At 55.2% G+C, this 17,500-nt stretch overlaps 1 protein-coding gene across 1 annotated transcript in view; it reads left to right on the top strand.

Annotated features, from left to right (window-relative positions):
• The window catches only part of LOC116938462 (alkaline phosphatase), a 54,024-nt gene that overhangs the window by 6,387 nt on the left and 30,137 nt on the right, over positions 1–17,500 (top strand). The window contains exons 3-4 of the mRNA XM_076063358.1: positions 12,883–13,057; positions 13,995–14,167. Coding sequence (XP_075919473.1) covers positions 12,883–13,057; positions 13,995–14,167 — 348 coding nt within the window. The remainder of the gene's footprint in view (positions 1–12,882; positions 13,058–13,994; positions 14,168–17,500) is intronic.

The raw sequence follows: 17,500 nt of genomic DNA, 5'->3' as shown, positions 1-17,500 counted from the left end.
TTACACAACAACAACCATATAAACAACTACAACAACAACCACAACAACAACTACCACAACAACAACAACCACAACAACAACCACAACAACAACTACCACAACAACAACTACCACAACAACAACAACTACAACAACAACAATTACACAAGAACAACAACAACAACTACTACAACCACAAGAACAACTACCACAACAACAACAACAACCATAACAACAATAACAACAACAACAACTACCACGACAACAACAACAACAACAACAACAACAATTACACAACAACTACAACTACCATGACAACAACTACAACAACAACTACAACAACAACTACAACAACAACTACAACTACAACAACAACTACAACTACAACAACTACAACAACAACTACAACAACAACAACTACAACAACTACCACTACAACAACCACAACTACCACCACAACTACCACAGCAACCACAACCACAACAACCACCACAACCAGCACAACAACAACCACCACAACAACAACCACCACCACCACAACTACCACAACAACCACAACAACAACCACAGCCACAACAACCACCACAACCACAACAACAACAACCACAGCCACAACAACCACCACAACAACCACAACAACAACCACCACAACAACAACAACAACCACAATAACAACAACAACTACCACAACAACAACCAAAACAACCACAACAACTACAACAACAACAACCACAACTACCACAACCACCACAACTACCCATGTCTCTGTATCTCTGTGTCTCTGTATCTCTGTCTCTGTGTCTCTGTCTGTGTGTCTCTGTGTGTGTGTCTCTGTATCTCTGTCTCTGTGTGTCTGTGTATCTCTGTGTCTCTGTCTGTGTCCCTGTATCTCTGTCTCTGTCTGTGTCTCTGTGTCTCAGTGTGTCTCTGTCTGTGTCTCTGTGTCTCTGTGTCTCTGTATCTCTGTGTCTCTGTCTCTGTGTCTCTGTCTCTGTGTCTCTGTGTCTCTGTCTGTGTGTCTCTGTGTGTGTGTCTCTGTATCTCTGTCTCTGTGTGTCTGTGTGTCTCTGTCTGTGTGTCTCTGTATCTCTGTCTCTGTCTGTGTCTCTGTGTCTCAGTGTTTCTCTGTCTGTGTCTCTGTGTCTCTGTGTCTCTGTGTGTCTGTGTCTCTGTCTCTGTGTCTCTGTCTCTGTGTCTCTGTGTCTCTGTGTCTCTGTCTCTGTGTCTGTGTCTCTGTCTCTGTGTGTCTGTCTGTGTGTCTGTCTGTGTCTCTGTCTGTGTCTCTGTCTCTGTGTCTCTGTGTCTCTGTCTCTGTGTCTCTGTCTCTGTGTCTCTGTCTCTGTGTGTCTCTGTGTGTCTCTGTGTCTCTGTGTGTGTCTGTATCTGTATCTCTGTGTCTCTGTCTCTGTGTGTCTCTGTCTGTGTGTCTCTGTGTCTCTGTGTCTGTGTCTCTGTGTGTCTCTGTCTGTGTCGCTGTCTGTGTGTCTCTGTCTCTGTGTCTCTGTCTCTGTGTCTCTGTGTCTCTGTGTCTCTGTGTTTCTGTGTCTCTGTGTCTCTGTGTCTCTGTGTCTCTGTCTCTGTCACTGTGTCTCTGTATCTGTATATCTGTCTCTGTCTGTGTGTCTGTCTGTGTCTCTGTCTCTGTGTCTCTGTCTCTGTGTCTCTGTCTCTGTGTCTGTGTGTCTCTGTCTGTGTGTCTCTGTCTTTGTGTCTCTGTCTCTATGTCTCTGTCTCTGTGTCTCTGTGTCTGTGTCTCTGTGTGTCTGTGTCTCTGTCTCTGTGTCTCTGTGTCTCTGTCTCTGTGTCTCTGTGTCTCTGTGTGTCTCTGTCTCTGTGTCTCTGTGTCTCTGTGTCTCTGTCTCTGTGTGTCTGTCTCTGTGTGTCTGTCTCTGTGTGTCTGTCTCTGTGTCTCTGTCTCTGTCTGTCTCTGTGTCTCTGTGTGTCTCTGTGTGTGTCTGTCTCTGTATCTCTGTGTCTCTGTCTCTGTGTGTCTCTGTCTGTGTGTCTCTGTGTCTCTGTCTGTGTCTCTGTCTGTGTGTCTCTGTCTGTGTGTCTCTGTCTCTGTGTCTCTGTCTCTGTGTCTCTGTTTCTGTGTCTCTGTCTCTGTGTCTCTGTGTCTCTGTGTCTCTGTGTCTCTGTGTCTCTGTCTCTGTGTCTCTGTGTCTCTGTGTCTCTGTCTCTGTGTCTCTGTGTGTCTGTGTCTCTGTCTCTGTGTTTCTGTGTCTCTGTCTCTGTGTGTCTGTCTCTGTGTCTCTGTGTCTCTGTGTGTCTCTGTGTCTCTGTCACTGTGTCTCTGTCTCTGTATATCTGTGTCTCTGTCTGTGTGTCTGTGTGTCTCTGTCTGTGTCTCTGTCTCTGTATCTCTGTCTATGTGTCTCTGTGTCTCTGTATCTCTGTCTCTGTGTCTCTGTCTCTGTGTCTCTGTGTCTCTGTGTGTCTCTGTGTGTCTCTGTCTGTGTGTCTGTGTGTCTCTGTCTGTGTCTCTGTCTGTGTCTCTGTGTCTGTCTCTGTGTCTGTGTGTCCCTGTGTCCCTGTCTCTGTGTCTCTGTCTGTGTGTCTCTGTGTGTTTCTGTCTGTGTGTCTCTATCTGTGTGTCTCTGTGTGTCTCTGTGTCTCTGTGTGTCTCTGTCTGTGTGTCTCTGTGTGTCTGTGTGTGTCTCTATCTCTGTGTCTCTGTGTCTCTGTGTGTCTCTGTGTCTCTGTCTCTCTGTCTCTGTGTGTCTCTGTGTCTCTGTGTGTCTCTGTGTCTCTGTCTGTGTGTCTCTGTGTGTCTGTGTGTGTCTCCCCCTACCTCCTCGCGGTGCCGGACGGGCAACTCTGTCGTGGACAGTGCTGTGGGGGGAGATCCAATTTTGATTGGCTCCTCCCCTCATGGCATATGTGTCCACCACAGGGGCTAAACGGGGGCTCTGGACGGGTGCGAGGGGCTGGTAACCCCTCCACCTTCAATGAATTACCACGAAACCACGAGTTAAACTGAAATATGTAACTAATAAGCTTGTGCCGGAGGCCCCGGGGGGCCAGGCGTCTATGACGTCTCCTGGCCAAACCCTAATTGGCGGAGCCAGGAGATTGAATATCTACCCTCGGGGCTCCTCCAGAAACAACAAAAAGCCACTACGGGTGGCCACGTGGAATGTTCGAACGCTCACTGCGGAGGAGAGGCTGCCACTCCTCTGTCGGGAGCTGGACCGGTACCGCCTGGATCTCTGTGGCATTCAGGAGGTCCGGTGGACCGGCTCTGGCTCCTGCCACCATGAGGGGTGGACAGTTCTCTACTCGGGGCAGCAGACTGCCAAACAGCAGGGTGTGGCTCTTCTTTTGAACAAAAGAATGAAGGGGGCGTGGGAGCGTGGCGGTGAGGTGTGGGAAGCTGTAAGCCCCAGGCTACTTTGGGCTCGCCTTCCCATCAACCGGAGGCGAGGAATGGTGGTCGTGGTTACTTATGCCCCCACCGAAGATGAACATCCGTGGAGGGATGCAGGCAAAGCCGATGAGTCAGATGCCTTCTATGACCTCCTGTCACAGGTGCTGGCTAAAGTGGCCCCTCGGGATAGAGTCATCATGTTGGGTGACTTCAATGCCCGAGTTGGTCATGATACTGGCACCTGGTCTGGAGTGATTGGAGGGCATGGGCCAGATCAGCTCAATAACAACGGTAGGAGGCTGCTAGATTTTTGTGCAGCCCATGGGCTTGTAATTACCAACACGCTGTTCCGGCATCGGCGCATCCACACAACATCATGGATGCATGCCGGGTCCAAGCAAGAACATCTGCTGGACTACATAGTGACGGACCAGCGGATGCGAGCCCATGTCCTTGACACCAGGACCTACCGTGGAGCTGATCTGCCCTCTGACCATCGACTAGTCATTTGTAAGATGCACCTGCCATTCTTCCACTCCGGTGGTGGGTGTACACCCAGGACCCCATTCCAACCTAAGGTGGCATGGCCTCAGTTAGCTGATGAAAGTTGCAAGCGGGAATTTCATCATCGCTTGCGGCTGGGGTTAGCATCGTCCCTCACTCCTCCTGATGTCGAGGGTAAATGGGCGAGGTTTAGGACTGTGACTCATGCAGCTGCAATGGCTGCTTTGGGTACGCAGTCCAGACCTCCCCAGAGACCCTGGCTGACAGAGGAGGTGTTCAGGATGGTTGAGAAAAAGCGAAAGGCCCACTGTCATCGGCTACAGAATCCTACGTCAGAGAATGAGGAGGCTTACCGCAGCCTTCGCTCGGAGGTTCGGAGAGCCGTGAGGCGCTGCAAGGATGGGTGGTGGTCGCGGGTTGCTGAGGAGATGGAGTCTGCCTCAGTGGCCCGTGATCACAAATCTCTATTTAACTCCATCAAAAAAGTAACCTGCAGCGCCACACCTATTACCATCATTAGGGGAAAAAACTGTGATCCAATCTCCGACCTTCCAGGAACAGGTTTGCAGATTTGCTGAGCATTTCTGTGAGGTCCTGGGGGAGGTAAAATCCCTCAGCCAGGAAAACATCGTGGCACAAAGTGAGGATGACCCTGCTGTGGCTGCGGTGCCTCAAATATTGGAAGAAGTCACCCCCTGTGAGTGGCTGGCTGAGGTGCCATCTGTTGAGGAAGTACTGAAGGCGATCCGGAGTCTGAGACCAGGAAAGGCAGCGGGCAGAGATGATCTCCCAAGCGAAATGCTGAGGGAGGGTGGCGTTTGTGCACAGACTGCCCTATATGACATCATAACAACGGTCTGGACCACTGGACGGGTTCCGCAGGATTGGAAGGATGCCCTGGTGGTCCCCCTTTTTAAGAAGGGGGACCGCACAGACTGTAACAACTACAGGGGCATCTCACTCCTCAGTGTGCCGGGAAAGGTCCTGGCAAGGATTATTCAGCATCGCCTTGCCAGGCACGCTGAGGAGAGGCTTGCAGAGCCCCAATGCGATTTCAGGAAAGGGCGGTCCTGCACAGATGCCATATTTTCTGTCCGTCTGCTACAGCAGAGGTGTAGGGAATTCCAACAAGACCTACATCTCTGCTTTATTGACCTGGTCAAGGCCTATGATACCATCAGTAGGCCTGGGCTCTGGGTTGTTCTTCGTGCTTTTGGAGTACCTGACCCTCTGCTCACGATCATTAAGGATGTTCATGATGGTGAGCGGGCCCGGGTGAAACTACGTGGCCGGGAGTCAGAGCCATTCTCTGTACACCTTGGGGTGCGACAGGGATGTCCTCTGGCTCCCACATTATTTAACATCTATTTTGACCACGTAGTTCGTGAAGCCTTCAATAGCTGTACCGTGGGAATCTCTATATGGTACAGATATAATGGGAGGCTGATCGATGCCCGGGTGCGGTCAAGGGATGGCTCCCTATTGCTCAACCACGTTATGTATGCTGATGATTTGGTAATAGCTGCTCAGTCAGAGGGGGAGTTGGAGACGCTGCTGCTGAGACTGGAGCGTGCCACTAAGAGGTGGGGCCTTACCATCAGCCCCACCAAAACTAAGCACCTGCCTGGGTATTTTGTACCATCGGACACTCCACCCCCACAACTCCCAATCGGTGATGGGGCAGTTGTGGAGAGAGTGGAGAGTTTCCCATACCTGGGCAGTGTGCTTATGACTGGCTCCAGTTTAACAGCAGAGGTCTCACTCCGAATCAGTCGAGTGGCAATATCTTTTCATCGGTTGCGTAACGCTGTGTGGAAGCTACCTGGTCTGTCGCTCCGCACTAAGCTTCACGTCTTCTCGGCCACGGTCATTCCCTCCCTTCTCTACGCTTGGGAAACGTGGACCCCCCCTAATGGAACATCTTCGCCGGTTAGAAACATTTAGGCTGGCCTGCCTACGATCCATCCTGGGTATAACCAGACTGGATTGTGTGAGGAGCTCATAAATCCTTGAAAGATCTGGGCAAGGTCCCATCGGTGAACTCCTCCGGCGGGCAAGGCTGCGATGGCTGGGTCATGTAGCCCGCATGCCCAGCCACCGCATGCCGAAACAGCTTTTGTTCGGCCGGATCGAGGGGGCTAAACGGGCGCGGCACGGGCTAGAGAAGAGATGGAGTGATGTGGTACAGGAGGACGTGGAGCTGAGTGGACTTGCCGATGACTGGTACCAGCGGTGTCAAGATCGGCCTCTGTGGAGGAGGCTCGTGAAGGATGCTACTGGGTAGTTGGAGGTAGTCGCCCTCCAACAACAACGGAGGGCGGAGGAGCGACGCTCAGAACAACGAGTGGAGCGCCGGGTGGCTAAAGCACAGCAGGTTGGCACAGTAGGGGGCACAGGTGGTGCATCAGCCAGTGATCTCAGTCAGTCGACCCGTGGCACCTGGGTCTGCCCCATGACCTTCTGCCAGCGGGCGTTCGACACTTCACGTGGCCTCAGGGTGCACATAGCCTGGCACAAGCGTCGTGGTGACGTCACCGCCACTTAGTGGCGAATGACGGTTGTTGTTGTTGTTGTGTGTCTCTATCTCTGTGTCTCTATCTCTGTGTCTCTGTGTCTCTCTGTGTCTCTGTGTCTCTGTCTCTGTGTGTCTCTGTGTCTCTGTGTCTCTGCGTCTCTGTCTCTGTGTTTCTGTCTGTGTGTCTCTGTGAGTCTCTGTGTCTCTGTGTGTCTCTGTGTGTCTCTGTATCTCTGTATGTGTGTCTCTGTGTGTCTCTCTGTGTCTCTGTGTCTCTGTCTGTGTGTCTCTGTCTCTCTGTGTCTCAATTTCTCTGTGTGTCTCTGTGTGTCTCTGTGTGTCTCTGTGTGTCTCTGTGTCTCTGTCTGTGTATCTCTGTCTGTGTGGGTCTGTGTCTCTGTCTGTGTGTCTCTGTGTGTCTGTGTGTCTCTGTGTCTCTGTGTCTCTGTCTGTGTGTCTGTCTCTGTGTAGACGTACAACACCAACGCCCAGGTACCAGACAGTGCAGGCACGGCCACCGCCTACCTGTGTCTCTGTGTCTCTGTGTCTCAGTGTCTCAGTGTCTCAGTGTCTCTCTCTGTGTCTCTGTGTCTCTGTGTCTCTGTCTGTGTGTCTGTCTCTGTGTAGACGTACAACACCAACGCCCAGGTCCCAGACAGTGCAGGTACAGCCACTGCCTATCTGTGTGGGGTCAAGGCGAATGAGGGCACCGTGTGTCTCAGTGTCTCTCTGTCTCTCTCTGTGTCTCTGTGTCTCAGTGTCTCTGTGTCTCTGTGTCTCTGTGTCTGTGTCTGTGTAGACGTACAACACCAACGCCCAGGTCCCAGACAGTGCCGGTACAGCCACGGCCTATCTGTGTGGGGTCAAGGCGAATGAGGGGACCGTGGGTCTCAGTTTATCTGTGTCTCTGTGTCTGTGTCTCTCTGTCTGTGTGTCTGTGTAGACGTACAACACCAACGCCCAGGTCCCAGACAGTGCAGGTACAGCCACGGCCTATCTGTGTGGCGTCAAGGCGAATGAGGGGACCGTGGGTCTCAGTGTCTCTCTGTCTCTGTCTGTGTCTCTGTGTCTCTGTGTCTCTGTGTCTGTGTCTCTGTCTGTGTGTGTGTGTCTCTGTAGACGTACAACACCAACGCCCAGGTCCCAGACAGTGCCGGTACAGCCACTGCCTATCTGTGTGGGGTCAAGGCGAATGAGGGGACCGTGTGTCTCAGCGTCTCTGTGTCTCTCTCTGTGTCTCTGTGTCTCTGTCTGTGTCTCTGTGTCTCTGTCTCTAGACGTACAACACCAACGCCCAGGTCCCAGACAGTGCAGGTACAGCCACGGCCTATCTGTGTGGGGTCAAGGCGAATGAGGGGACCGTGGGTCTCAGCGTCTCTGTGTCTGTGTCTCTGTCTCTGTGTCTGTGTCTCTCTCTGTGTGTAGACGTACAACACCAACGCCCAGGTACCAGACAGTGCCGGTACAGCCACTGCCTATCTGTGTGGGGTCAAGGCGAATGAGGGGACCGTGGGTCTCAGCGTCTCTGTGTCTGTGTCTCTGTCTCTGTGTCTGTGGCTCTCTCTGTGTGTAGACGTACAACACCAACGCCCAGGTACCAGACAGTGCCGGTACAGCCACGGCCTATCTGTGTGGGGTCAAGGCGAATGAGGGGACCGTGGGTCTCAGTGTCTCTGTGTCTCTCTGTGTCTCTGTCTGTGTCTCTGTGTCTCTGTAGACGTACAACACCAACGCCCAGGTCCCAGACAGTGCCGGTACAGCCACGGCCTATCTGTGTGGGGTCAAGGCGAATGAGGGGACCGTGGGTCTCAGTGTCTCTGTGTCTCTCTCTGTGTCTCTGTGTCTCTGTCTGTGTCTCTGTGTCTCTGTCTGTAGACGTACAACACCAACGCCCAGGTCCCAGACAGTGCCGGTACAGCCACGGCCTATCTGTGTGGGGTCAAGGCGAATGAGGGGACCGTGGGTCTCAGCGTCTCAGTGTCTCTGTGTCTGTGTCTCTGTCTGTGTGTCTGTGTCTCTGTAGACGTACAACACCAACGCCCAGGTCCCAGACAGTGCAGGTACAGCCACGGCCTATCTGTGTGGGGTCAAGGCGAATGAGGGGACCGTGGGTCTCAGTGTCTCAGCGTCTCTGTGTCTCTGTGTCTCTGTCTGTGTCTCTGTGTCTGTGTCTCTGTCTGTGTCTCTCTAGACGTACAACACCAACGCCCAGGTCCCAGACAGTGCCGGTACAGCCACGGCCTATCTGTGTGGGGTCAAGGCGAATGAGGGGACCGTGGGTCTCAGTGTCTCTCAGTGTCTCTGTCTCTGTGTGTCTCTCTCTGTGTCTCTGTGTCTCTGTCTGTGTGTCTGTGTAGACGTACAACACCAACGCCCAGGTCCCAGACAGTGCCGGTACAGCCACGGCCTATCTGTGTGGGGTCAAGGCGAATGAGGGGACCGTGGGTCTCAGCGTCTCAGTGTCTCTGTGTCTGTGTCTCTCTCTGTGTCTCTGTGTCTCTGTCTGTGTCTCTGTCTGTAGACGTACAACACCAACGCCCAGGTCCCAGACAGTGCAGGTACGGCCACGGCCTATCTGTGTGGGGTCAAGGCGAATGAGGGGACCGTGGGTCTCAGTGTCTCTGTGTCTCTGTCTGTGTGTCTGTGTCTGTGTAGACGTACAACACCAACGCCCAGGTCCCAGACAGTGCCGGTACAGCCACGGCCTATCTGTGTGGGGTCAAGGCGAATGAGGGGACCGTTGGTCTCAGTGTCTCTCTGTCTCTGTCTGTGTCTCTCTCTGTGTGTCTGTCTGTAGACGTACAACACCAACGCCCAGGTCCCAGACAGTGCCGGTACAGCCACGGCCTATCTGTGTGGGGTCAAGGCGAATGAGGGGACCGTGGGTCTCAGTGTCTCTCAGTGTCTCAGTGTCTCTGTGTCTCTGTCTGTGTGTCTGTGTCTGTGTCTCTGTCTCAGTGTCTCTGTCTGTGTGTGTCTCTCTAGACGTACAACACCAACGCCCAGGTCCCAGACAGTGCCGGTACAGCCACGGCCTATCTGTGTGGGGTCAAGGCGAATGAGGGCACCGTGTGTCTCAGTGTCTCTGTGTCTGTGTCTCTCTCTGTCTGTGTCTGTGTGTCTCTGTGTGTAGACGTACAACACCAACGCCCAGGTCCCAGACAGTGCCGGTACAGCCACGGCCTATCTGTGTGGGGTCAAGGCGAATGAGGGGACCGTGGGTCTCAGCGTCTCAGTGTCTCTCTGTGTCTCTGTGTCTCTGTCTGTGTCTCTCTGTCTGTGTCTCTGTCTGTGTCTCTCTAGACGTACAACACCAACGCCCAGGTCCCAGACAGTGCCGGTACAGCCACTGCCTATCTGTGTGGGGTCAAGGCGAATGAGGGGACCGTGGGTCTCAGTGTCTCTGTGTCTCTGTGTCTCAGCGTCTCTGTGTCTGTGTCTCTGTCTCTGTGTCTGTGTCTCTGTCTGTGTCTCTGTAGACGTACAACACCAACGCCCAGGTCCCAGACAGTGCCGGTACAGCCACGGCCTATCTGTGTGGGGTCAAGGCGAATGAGGGGACCGTGGGTCTCAGCGTCTCTGTGTCTGTGTCTCTGTCTCTGTGTCTGTGTCTCTGTAGACGTACAACACCAACGCCCAGGTCCCAGACAGTGCCGGTACAGCCACGGCCTATCTGTGTGGGGTCAAGGCGAATGAGGGGACCGTGGGTCTCAGTGTCTCTGTGTCTCTGTCTGTGTCTGTGTGTCTCTGTGTCTCAGTGTCTCAGTGTCTCAGTGTCTCTGTGTCTCTGTGTCTCTGTGTCTCTGTCTGTGTGTCTGTCTGTGTAGACGTACAACACCAACGCCCAGGTACCAGACAGTGCCGGTACAGCCACGGCCTATCTGTGTGGGGTCAAGGCGAATGAGGGGACCGTGGGTCTCAGTGTCTCTGTGTCTCTCTGTCTGTGTCTCTGTCTGTATGTCTGTGTGTAGACGTACAACACCAACGCCCAGGTCCCAGACAGTGCCGGTACAGCCACGGCCTATCTGTGTGGGGTCAAGGCGAATGAGGGGACCGTGGGTCTCAGTGTCTCTGTGTCTCTGTGTGTCTCTGTCTGTGTCTCTGTAGACGTACAACACCAACGCCCAGGTCCCAGACAGTGCCGGTACAGCCACGGCCTATCTGTGTGGGGTCAAGGCGAATGAGGGGACCGTGGGTCTCAGTGTCTCTGTGTCTCTCTCTGTGTCTCTGTGTGTCTGTGTGTCTCTCTAGACGTACAACACCAACGCCCAGGTCCCAGACAGTGCCGGTACAGCCACGGCCTATCTGTGTGGGGTCAAGGCGAATGAGGGGACCGTGGGTCTCAGTGTCTCAGTGTCTCTGTGTCTGTCTCTGTGTCTCTGTGTCTCTCTCTGTGTGTCTGTCTGTAGACGTACAACACCAACGCCCAGGTCCCAGACAGTGCCGGTACAGCCACGGCCTATCTGTGTGGGGTCAAGGCGAATGAGGGGACCGTGGGTCTCAGTGTCTCTGTGTCTCTGTGTGTCTCTGTCTGTGTCTCTGTAGACGTACAACACCAACGCCCAGGTCCCAGACAGTGCCGGTACAGCCACGGCCTATCTGTGTGGGGTCAAGGCGAATGAGGGGACCGTGGGTCTCAGTGTCTCTGTGTCTCTCTGTGTCTCTGTCTGTGTGTCTGTGTGTCTCTCTAGACGTACAACACCAACGCCCAGGTCCCAGACAGTGCCGGTACAGCCACGGCCTATCTGTGTGGGGTCAAGGCGAATGAGGGGACCGTGGGTCTCAGTGTCTCTGTGTCTCTCTCTGTCTCTCTCTGTGTCTCAGTGTCTCTGTGTCTCTGTGTCTGTGTCTCTGTCTGTGTCTCTGTGTGTAGACGTACAACACCAACGCCCAGGTCCCAGACAGTGCCGGTACAGCCACGGCCTATCTGTGTGGGGTCAAGGCGAATGAGGGGACCGTGGGTCTCAGTGTCTCTGTGTCTCTCTGTGTCTCTGTCTGTGTCTCTGTAGACGTACAACACCAACGCCCAGGTCCCAGACAGTGCCGGTACAGCCACGGCCTATCTGTGTGGGGTCAAGGCGAATGAAGGGACCGTGTCTCTCAGTGTCTCTGTGTCTCTCTCTGTCTCTCTCTGTGTCTCAGTGTCTCAGTGTCTCTGTGTCTGTGTCTCTGTCTGTGTCTCTGTGTGTAGACGTACAACACCAACGCCCAGGTCCCAGACAGTGCCGGTACAGCCACGGCCTATCTGTGTGGGGTCAAGGCGAATGAGGGGACCGTGGGTCTCAGCGTCTCTGTGTCTCTGTGTCTCTCTCTGTGTCTCTGTCTGTCTCTCTGTAGACGTACAACACCAACGCCCAGGTCCCAGACAGTGCCGGTACAGCCACGGCCTATCTGTGTGGGGTCAAGGCGAATGAGGGGACCGTGGGTCTCAGTGTCTCTGTGTCTCTCTGTCTCTCTGTGTCTCTGTCTGTGTCTCTGTGTCTGTGTCTCTCTCTGTGTCTCTGTGTCTCTGTCTGTGTGTCTCTGTAGACGTACAACACCAACGCCCAGGTCCCAGACAGTGCCGGTACAGCCACGGCCTATCTGTGTGGGGTCAAGGCGAATGAGGGGACCGTGGGTCTCAGTGTCTCTGTGTCTCTCTCTGTCTCTCTCTGTGTCTCAGTGTCTCTGTGTCTCTGTGTCTGTGTCTCTGTCTGTGTCTCTGTGTGTAGACGTACAACACCAACGCCCAGGTCCCAGACAGTGCCGGTACAGCCACGGCCTATCTGTGTGGGGTCAAGGCGAATGAGGGGACCGTGGGTCTCAGTGTCTCTGTGTCTCTCTGTGTCTCTGTCTGTGTCTCTGTAGACGTACAACACCAACGCCCAGGTCCCAGACAGTGCCGGTACAGCCACGGCCTATCTGTGTGGGGTCAAGGCGAATGAGGGGACCGTGGGTCTCAGTGTCTCTCAGTGTCTCAGTGTCTCTGTGTCTCTGTCTGTGTGTCTGTGTCTCTGTAGACGTACAACACCAACGCCCAGGTCCCAGACAGTGCCGGTACAGCCACGGCCTATCTGTGTGGGGTCAAGGCGAATGAAGGGACCGTGTCTCTCAGTGTCTCTGTGTCTCTCTCTGTCTCTCTCTGTGTCTCAGTGTCTCTGTGTCTGTGTCTCTCTCTGTCTGTGTGTCTCTCTGTGTGTAGACGTACAACACCAACGCCCAGGTCCCAGACAGTGCCGGTACAGCCACGGCCTATCTGTGTGGGGTCAAGGCGAATGAGGGGACCGTGGGTCTCAGTGTCTCTGTGTCTCTCTCTGTGTCTCTGTGTCTCTCTGTGTCTCTGTGTCTCTGTCTGTAGACGTACAACACCAACGCCCAGGTCCCAGACAGTGCCGGTACAGCCACGGCCTATCTGTGTGGGGTCAAGGCGAATGAGGGGACCGTGGGTCTCAGTGTCTCTGTGTCTCTCTCTGTCTCTCTCTGTGTCTCAGCGTCTCTGTGTCTCTGTGTCTCTCTCTGTCTGTGTCTCTGTGTGTAGACGTACAACACCAACGCCCAGGTCCCAGACAGTGCCGGTACAGCCACGGCCTATCTGTGTGGGGTCAAGGCGAATGAGGGGACCGTGGGTCTCAGTGCCGCGGCCAGACGCAGCGAATGCACCACAGCAAACGGCAATGAGGTCACCTCCATCCTGCGCTGGGCCAAGGACGCGGGTGAGGAGACACGGGGGGGTGGGTGGGTGGGGTGGGTGGGAGAGACACGGGGGGTGGAGGGGGGGTGGAGAGACACGGGGGGTGGGGGGAGAGACACGGGGGGTGGAGGTGGGGGTGGAGAGACACGGGGGGTGGGGTGAGAGACACGGGGGGTGGGGTGAGGAGACACGGGGGGTGGGTGGGTGAGGAGACACGGGGGGTGGGGTGGAGAGACACGGGGGGAGAGACACGGGGGGTGGGGGTGGGTGGGTGGCAGAGACACGGGGGGTGGGGGAAGAGACACGGGGGGTGGGGAGAGACATGGGGGGTGGGGGGAGAGACATGGGGGGTGGGGAGAGACATGGGGGGTGGGGGAAGAGACACGGGGGGTGGGGAGAGACATGGGGGGTGGGGGGAGAGACATGGGGGGTGGGGAGAGACACGGGGGGAGAGACACGGGGGGTGGAGGTGGGGAGAGACACGGGGGGAGAGACACGGGGTACACACAGGGAAGACACTGGGAGACACGGTGGGAAAGAGACGTGTCTCTGTCTCTCTCTCTCTCTCTGTCTCTCTTTCTCCCCACATCTCTCTCTCTCTCTCCCCACATCTCTCTCTCTCTCTCCCCACGTCTCTCTCTCTCTGTCTCTCTCTCTCTGTCTCTCTCTCTCTCTCCCCACATCTCTCTCTGTCTCTCTCTCTCTCTGTCTCTCTGTCTCTCTCTTTGTCTCTCTCTCTGTCTCTCTGTCTCTCTCTCTGTCTCTCTGTCTCTGTGTGTCTCTCTGTCTCTCTGTCTCTCTGTGTCTCTCTGTCTCTGTCTCTCTCTCTCTCTCTCTGTCTCTCTCTGTCTCTGTCTCTCTCTCTCTCTCTCTGTCTCTCTCTCTCTGTCCCCACATCTCTCTCTCTCTCTGTCTCTCTCTCTGTCTCTCTCCCTCTCTGTCTCTGTCTCTCCGCCCAGGCAAGTCGACGGGCATCGTCACGACGACACGTGTGAGTCACGCCACTCCCAGCGCCGCTTATGCCCACAGCGTGGAGCGGGACTGGTACAGCGACGCCAACTTGCCCGCCGACGCCGTCGGCAAGTGCAAGGACATCTCGCTGCAGCTCGTGGAGAACATTCCAGGCATCAATGTGAGTGGCAGCCTCTCCCCCACACGCAGAGACACAGACACGGGGTCTCCTGCGTCCCACAGAGGTCCAGGCGGTAACGGTCCAGCTCCTGACGGGAGGAGTGGCAGCCTCTCACACACACACAGAGACACAGACACGGGGTCTCCTGTGTCCCACAGAGGTCCAGGCGGTAACGGTCCAGCTCCTGACGGGAGGAGTGGCAGCCTCTCACACACACACAGAGACACAGACACGGGGTCTCCTGCGTCCCACAGAGGTCCAGGCGGTAACGGTCCAGCTCCTGACGGGAGGAGTGGCAGCCTCTCACACACACACAGAGACACAGACACGGGGTCTCCTGTGACCCACAGAGGTCCAGGCGGTACCGGTCCAGCTCCTGACGGGAGGAGTGGCAGCCTCTCTTACACACAGACACAGAGACTAGGAACAGCCCACCAGGTCTCCTGTGTCCCACAGAGGTCCAGGCGGTAGCGGTCCAGCTCCTGACGAGAGGAGTGGCAGCCTCTCTTACACACAGACACAGAGACCAGGAACAGTCCACCAGGTCTTCTGTATCCCACAGAGGTCCAGGCGGTAACAGTCCAGCTCCTGACGGGAAGAGTGGCAGCCTCTCTTACACACAGACACAGAGACCAGGAACAGTCCACCAGGTCTCCTGTGTCCCACAGATCCAGGAGGTAACGGTCCAGCTCCTGACAAGAGGAGTGGCAGCCTCTCACACACACACAGAGACACAGACCAAGAACAGTCCACCAGGTCTTCTGTATCCCACAGATCCAGGCGGTAACGGTCCAGCTCCTGACAAGAGGAGTGGCAGCCTCTCACACACACACAGAGACACAGACACCGGGTCTCCTGTGTCCCACAGAGGTCCAGGCGGTACCGGTCCAGCTCCTGACGGGAGGAGTGGCAGCCTCTCTTACACACAGAGACACAGAGACCAGGAACAGTCCACCAGGTCTCCTGTGTCCTACAGATCGAGGAGGTAACGGTCCAGCTCCTGACGGGAGGAGTGGCAGCCTCTCACACACACACAGACACAGACACGGGGTCTCCTGTGTCCCACAGAGGTCCAGGCGGTAGCGGTCCAGCTCCTGACGAGAGGAGTGGCAGCCTCTCTTACACACAGACACAGAGACCAGGAACAGTCCACCACGTCTTCTGCATCCCACAGATCCAGGAGGTAATGGTCCAGCTCCTGACGAGAGGAGTGGCAGCCTCTCATACACAGACAGAGACACAGACCAGGAACAGTCCACCAGGTCTCCTGTGTCCGACAGAGGTCCAGGTGGTACCGGTCCAGCTCCTGACAAGAGGAGTGGCAGCCTCTCCCCCACATACAGAGAAACAGACACCAGGTCTCCTGTGTCCGACAGAAGTCCAGGCGGTAACAGTCCAGCTCCTGACGAGAGGAGTGGCAGCCTCTCACACACAGACAGAGACCAGGAACAGTCCACCAGGTCTCCTGTATCCAACAGATCTAGGCGGTAACAGTCCACCTCCTGACGAGAGGAATGGCAGCCTCTCAGACACACAGAGACACAGACACCAGGTCTCCTGTGTCCGACAGAGGTCCAGGCGGTACTGGTCCAGCTCCTGACGAGAGGAGTGGCAGCCTCTCTTACACACAGAGACACAGACACCGGGTCTCCTGTGTCCCACAGAGGTCCAGGTGGTAACAGTCCAGCTCCTGACGAGAGGAGTGGCAGCCTCTCTTACACACAGACACAGACCAGGAACAGTCCACCAGGTCTCCTGTATCTGACAGATCTAGGTGGTAACGGTCCAGCTCCTGACGAGAGGAGTGGCAGCCTCTCCCACACACAGACAGAGACCAGGAACAGTCCACCAGGTCTCCTGTGTCCGACAGAGGTCCAGGCGGTACTGGTCCACCTCCTGACGAGAGGAGTGCCAGTCTCTCCTCCAGGCGGTACCGGTCCAGCTCCTGACAAGAGGAGTGGCAGCCTCTCATACACACAGAGACACAGACACGGGGTCTCCTGTGTCCGACAGAGGTCCAGGCGGTACCGGTCCACCTCCTGACAAGAGGAGTGGCAGCCTCTCCTCCAGGCGGTACCGGTCCAGCTCCTGACGAGAGGAGTGGCAGCCTCTCACACACAGACAGAGACCAGAAACAGTCCACCAGGTCTCCTGTATCCGACAGATCTAGGCGGTAACAGTCCACCTCCTGACGAGAGGAATGGCAGCCTCTCCCCCACACAGAGACACAGACACCAGGTCTCCTGTGTCCGACAGAGGTCCAGGCGGTACCGGTCCAGCTCCTGACGAGAGGAGTGGCAGCCTCTCTTATACACAGAGGCACAGACCAGGAACAGTCCAACAGGTCTCCTGTGTCCGACAGAGGTACAGGCGGTAACAGTCCAGCTCCTGACAAGAGGAGTGACAGCCTCTCCCACACACAGAGACACAGACACCGGGTCTCCTGTGTCCGACAGAGGTCCAGCAAGTGCTGTTAGTAGTAGCAGCACCTACACACAGACAATGCTCCCCCAGGTAGCCTCTAGCAGGCTGTAGGGGCAAGTGCTGTTAGTAGTAGCAGCACCTACACACACACAGACAAAGCTCTCCCAGGTAGCCTCTAGCAGGCTGTAGGGGCAAGTGCTGTTAGTAGTAGCAGCACCTACACGCAGACAAAGATCCCCCAGGTAGGTGGGTGGTCAGCACCACGCCCGGCCGCCTTTGTCTCCCCAGTAGCGATGTTTATTACACACCGCACCAGGTACTCATTTGAGGCTGAGTCGACCTAGGGGAGGCCCAACACCGGTTCAGAGAATCGTCAACCGGTGTTGGCCGTGAGCGGGAATCGAACTTGGGTTTGTAGCGCAGAGAACACACACACAGTACACACATACACACACAGTGCACATACAGTACACACACACATACACACACAGTGCACATACAGTACACACACACAGTACACACATACACACACAGTGCACATACAGTACACACACACATACACACACAGTGCACATACAGTACACACAGTACACACACACAGCACACACAGTACACACAGTACACACACAGTACACACACAGTACACACACACAGTACACACACAGTACACACACAGTACACACACACAGTACACACACAGTACACACACACAGTACACACACAGTACACACAGTACACACACTGTACACACAGTACACACACAGTACACACACACAGTACACACACAGTACACACACACAGTACACACACAGTACACACACACAGTACACACACAGTACACACACACATACACACACAGTGCACATACAGTACACACACACAGTACACAGTACACACACACAGTACACA

Source organism: Petromyzon marinus, unplaced genomic scaffold (assembly GCF_048934315.1).
Source record: "Petromyzon marinus isolate PM22_M1 ecotype Great Lakes invasive population unplaced genomic scaffold, UKy_Petmar_22M1.pri1.0 PM_Scaffold_104, whole genome shotgun sequence".
Lineage (NCBI taxonomy): Eukaryota > Metazoa > Chordata > Hyperoartia > Petromyzontiformes > Petromyzontidae > Petromyzon > Petromyzon marinus.
The sequence above is the reverse complement of the archived record's forward strand: the minus strand, read 5'-3'. Positions and strand labels throughout refer to the sequence as shown.